This window comes from Nestor notabilis, unplaced genomic scaffold (assembly GCF_000696875.1).
Source record: "Nestor notabilis isolate BGI_N333 unplaced genomic scaffold, ASM69687v1 scaffold13105, whole genome shotgun sequence".
Taxonomy (NCBI): Eukaryota; Metazoa; Chordata; class Aves; order Psittaciformes; family Psittacidae; genus Nestor; species Nestor notabilis.
This window is the reverse complement of record NW_009931333.1, coordinates 37,013-42,296: the sequence shown is the minus strand read 5'-3', so window position 1 is coordinate 42,296 and position 5,284 is coordinate 37,013. Positions and strand designations below refer to the sequence as shown.

Genomic DNA, 5,284 nt, shown 5'->3' with positions numbered 1-5,284 from the left:
CTGATTCATAAACCACTTCAGCTTTGGACCAGCTCTACCAGAACAAGGCGCACAGGGAGTGCCTGATGTGCTTCCGGAACAACTCACCCTCATGGACTATTCCCAGGGATCTCTGAGATCTCATTTTCTGAAGAGATCTTTCTCCAAAACCTCCATGAGGGAAAGGAGCCTTAACCCACAGGGCAGAGCTGGGAACTCCATGGTTTGCACACCACAGCAGGAAATGCATCAAAGCAGCGAAGGGAATAATGTGCTCTGGCATAAACGCCTGATGTCTTACTGTAAATAGAGTAAGGAAACAAATACTGACAGCAAGGATTTATAAGGGTTTCTGTCCTTTCAGGTGAGAGACAGAAGAGCCAAAATTCCTACATGTGAATCTGCCTTATTGCCCCATCTAAAAGACAGGACAAACAGACATGCCCCAGCCCACTGCAAGTGCTCCGAGCCTTACTTGCAGGGTTTTTGGGGTAGTTGCTGTGAATTTAGGTACGATCAGTCCCCAAGCGCAGTAAAAGATTTCCTGTTATTCTTGAAGATAATTCTATTCATCCTTCTGGCAACAAAACAAAAGTAGAAGAAAGTTATGGCTCAGGGTAGGCAACAGTTGAGGTTTCCTGTTCTTCTCACTGGGAATGAGCAGTAAATGAGCTTTTCTGTGGAAGAAAACAGAAAAACAATTCCACACACACACAAATAATTCAGAGCTGTCCAAAACCAGATCTAGAAAGAACTGCATTTCTAATGAAAACAACACATATCTTTAAGCCATGAACTTAAAAATCACACAAGTATAGTCAAATAATACATTTCTGTCAGGATTTTCAAACATGTTCAAAAACTCATTGAGTAAAAGATTACTTTTGAGCAGCTACCTGTGAACTTCTAATCACATATGAGATGTCCTTGTTTCATTATTCAAAAAAATCAACAAGAAAGAAATTCCACATTTTCCCTTGGGAATTCAGCTTCACTGGAGAACATGTAAAAATGCTATTTGTTCCTTTTGCTAAGCAAGGTCAAGCTGCTCTACACCACCAAAGTGAACCATCTTCCTCTGAGAAGAACAAACGTATGTCTTTTGCCCTAAAAAAACCCAGGCAATAACAGTATTGTAGCTTGCTTATGGTAGCTTGCAACGATACCAAGACATCCCAGTGATGCCAGAGGTGATGCAAGTACTCTGCAAGTACTCTAAACCACAGGGTAAAACATATCAAATTCACGGTTGGGTGAACTCCTGCCAGTGTCAGCCACCCAAACTCAAATCCATGAGTAGTAACACATTGTGAATACGAGCCTCAGCTGTAGAGAGGCTTCAAACCTCCTCAAGCTGGGACCGCTTTGGTTAAGGTAATCCTGTGGGAACAGAGATTTCCCAACCCCTCCTTGCTGCAGACTGGAGATAGCACAGCAGGTCTACCACCAACTACTAAAATGCCTTTTTTTTTCTTGCCAAGGAGGAGAACAAAAAAGAACACAACCATTCCCTTAAATTCTCCAAATTAAACTAGTACTTTCAAAGGTCAAAAAAGGGCTGCGAGAAGGATTCACTGGCATTCTGCACGCAGCCATTAGAACAACTGAGGTTGCACACTGCCTGCTCCTGTCCACAGGAAGACCAGGCTGAGCTGCACCATTCACAGCGTGCAGCTGCTACCATGGAACGGAATTCATACTGAAATGCATCCAAAAAAGAAGGACACAGACATTAAAAGAGAACCGGAGAGCTGGGAAGGTAAATGTGTTTGAAAGACATGACCCACCTCTTTGTAATCGCCCTTGTGATAAAGATGACTGACATGTCCAAGCAAATAGTTCCGGTCTGCTGTATGGAGCTGGTAAATGCTAATCAAAGGGTCAAGAAGATTAGCTGGGCACTGGGCTAGTATTCCCAGCACACGGGCCTGCAGCCTTTTCAGCTTGATGCCAGACTGAAAAAAATGATAATAATAAAAGCAAATCAAACACAGATTTAGTAGAGATGGCTACAATTCAACGGCAGTTGAAAATGCAGCTTGTTTAAACAGGGGAAAAAGCCAGTTCCTTGGGAAGGGATTCTCCAATTTCCCCATGGAGTCTGCAAGCAGAAATCAGAACAATATGATCCACATTTTTTTCACAGCATCCAATTTAAAAACATGAAATGTTTGCGGGATAATTCTGGATAAGGCACATGGCCCTGTGCAAAAGTAAAATATGACCTGGAAAAATGCCTCCTTTACTAACAAAGCTCTGCAGAAATCCTCCCGTCTCGTTCCCAGCAAAAAATGTTTGAATCCAGCAACTCCCCTCAAGGGAGATCTCACCTATCAGGCATAAGAATTCAATTTTCATTGCCAGGCTCACTCCTGGGAACAAGAAGGGCAGGAAAAGCAAAGCATCATCAAAAGACACGCAGATACAAGTATTAATCCTTGTTTGCCTACATGAGCATTGTCTTAGGACACAGGAATTGCAGTGCCAGTGGCCCTTCTCTCTGCAGATACTTTCAGTGGCAGAGCTCAGCATCTAAAAAGAGCCATTTGGAAAAATTGGGAACTGAAACAACACAAATATAGAAGTATTTTGCAGTTCACAGCCAGAAGCATACAAAAAAGGGAAAATCTCAGTAGGACACAATATATGAAGGCAGAAAGAATGGTAAACATTGGGAGGTACAATCTGATGACACAACGCTACAAAGCTAATCATTCAGCTGCTGAAAAGTCATTACTGCTCCATTTTCTGCATTCCCCATGATAAAAGCTCCCCAGCATATGGCAGGAGTTAAGCAATCGTACAGTAACTGGCTTCTATTTGCAGAACTGGAAGAATATACAGAGTGGGTTACTGCAATTGGTTTTATCCTGACAGCAGGGATGTGAGTTCCAGTGGGAAAGCCTCCAGCTCAGCAAAGGCTGCGAGACCAATGCTTGATTAAAGTGGTTTGATCTGGAGAGATGGAAATCCCAGCTTGGAAGGGGAAACAGCTTGTAACACTATTTCATTCTCAGGCCAGCATACAACAGATAACATTTCAGTATGAATTTCACACCTCCTCACGCCATGGTTGTATGAGACTACAGGGAAGACATCGGACTATGGAATAAAGTGAAACTGGGGACACTTGAAGAACATGAAAATCAGTTGCCCTCTCCTTTCTCCTGGCTCTCTTGCTCTCTCTTTTTCTAACCTGTTGAGCAGCAGGATGCTCTTTTATCCAAAGCTGCAGCTCCGTGGTGATGTAATACCCGAGGGAATGCCCTTTCCCTTTCCAATCACCACTGCCCTCCAGCATGTCCAGGAGTCCTGTCAACGGGTCCTGCAGTCCTGCGAAGCCCCGCCTGATTTCTTCCTTGAGCTGCTGAGATACAAACCCACATTGTCATGTACAAAGAGATTAGTGAATCCTCCCTCCCCCCAGCTGAACACAAAGCTTTATTTTTTTTAATTTAATCTATTCAGAGAGGTAACTGTTGCTATTCAGCCACCATCCGCGCCTCCAGTGACTTTTCATGTCATTACAGATTCCTTCATGGCTCACTGCACCTCAAACCCAATGGGAAAAGCAGCAATTGTCCACACTAATTATCCCATAAAGACAGAGAAGTTGTTCCATGGGGCAGACAAAGGGGCTTGGGATTTGGGGGAGGGGGAGAAAAGAAGGGAGCTGGAGAAAGGGGTGTTACTGGGAAAATGGCAATACTGAAGGTATATAACCCAGCTTAAAAACCTGCTTATCTTCTAACAGACCTACAAGTAATAAAGCACATAAACCCCTCCTCCTCAGTTTTGTGCCACAAACTTTCATATTTGACCTTACACCCACTTCAGTCATGATGCAAAAACGCTCTTCACCAGAACAGGAATATCTGTGAATATTGAAATAGTTGGATTTTACACACAAGATAAAAGGAAAGAAATGATTTTACAATTCTATGAAATACCGGAGTTTGAACTCTGCCATCCTGCAAACCCTGCTCCTTCCCTCCAAACCTACCTGAGCTGGGTACTTTCTGCTGTTTGCCCCATGCCCCTGCACGCCAGGCACTGCCCATCTCCAGGAGTCTAAAGGCCGTACACAGTGGCTCGGAACATGAGAAATCTCCAGGCCATAAACCTTAGGAATCCCGGGGTGATGTGTTTAGAAATGTGAAGGAATTGGCCACTCACTTTGTGAATGTTAATAGGCTACTTACTACCCATCTGGTAGAAGTGATAAATTAGCAGTACTGAGCAATATCTTGATAATGTTTACATTAGAAGTAGTTTCCAAGGAGCTTGGGGGGTTGACAGGGTGAAGAAGTGGCATCCTCCAGTCCCCACACAGCACCTTTCACTGCATGGAGCATGTACTGGCGTGGAGCAAGGCAAAAACAGAGACAGAAAACAAGAAATCACTATGAGCAGCTGCTCTCTCTTTTCTGGCTAAAAAGCAAAATCCCAAAGATGCTCGTTCCCGCCAGCAGCCAGCACTTGTAATTTACTGTGCGATGGCCTCAGTCGCAGGTTCCAATGGAAACAACGTTTGGAGAACATGGAAAACAAAAGAAAACCTACAGAAAATCTGCCAATGAATTTGTTCTATTTTAGCCATGGACACTATTTACTGGAAGGCAGCTCTTTTCCACAGTGTCCTTCATGTCTGGAAAAACCACAAAACCCATCATTTACGACAGAAACTGTTTCTTTCTCACTAGATTATCAAACACAGTATGAAAAAGCTGATGACTAACAAAGATGGGACTTCAGATAGCACATTTCTCCCTGTAAGTATTTTTCCCTGTGGCAAGAATTCGCGATGTTAAACACAGGGCTCCAACTTCACTGCAAGATTCAGAAGAAAGGAAAGGCGAGCTCTTATCCAACCACAAATATCCAACACAACAGCCAAGGGAAAACAAAGCAACTCGCCAACTAAATTGCACTGTTTCTAAATAGCCTCTCTTCCCCCCAGACCCCCGCCAAGCCCCACTTCAGCACATTCAGACTGAACAAGAGCTTTCACCACACTGCTCAGCTCCTCCTTGGGCTGGAGGCAGAGCCCAAGCTTTGGCAGGATGGGCTCCAGCAGACACCAGCTCCTGTGAGAGCATGAGCCAGCCAACACTGACACAACTGCCAGGAGCACTGACTGCTGTTACCTACACCGAGCCTTGACTTCACACCAGCTAGACTTTGTCAAGCAGGGAAAAGCCTTCTTCAACACTTCCAAGCAATCTGAAGGCCTCAGCTATGGTCTGGACAGTTTGGGGGAGGGGGAAAACAAAGAAAAAAAGGCATGAGACACCTAAATGGGTGA

The 5,284-nt window shown here is 44.2% G+C and overlaps 1 protein-coding gene across 1 annotated transcript in view; it reads right to left on the bottom strand.

The window, feature by feature from the left end:
- Nucleotides 1-5,284, bottom strand: part of EXD3 (exonuclease 3'-5' domain containing 3) — a gene marked incomplete at both ends in the record, with an annotated part of 65,487 nt that overhangs the window by 57,873 nt on the left and 2,330 nt on the right. Inside the window, 2 exons of the mRNA XM_010015834.1 lie at nucleotides 1,767-1,934; nucleotides 3,176-3,343. Coding sequence (XP_010014136.1) covers nucleotides 1,767-1,934; nucleotides 3,176-3,343 — 336 coding nt within the window. The remainder of the gene's footprint in view (nucleotides 1-1,766; nucleotides 1,935-3,175; nucleotides 3,344-5,284) is intronic.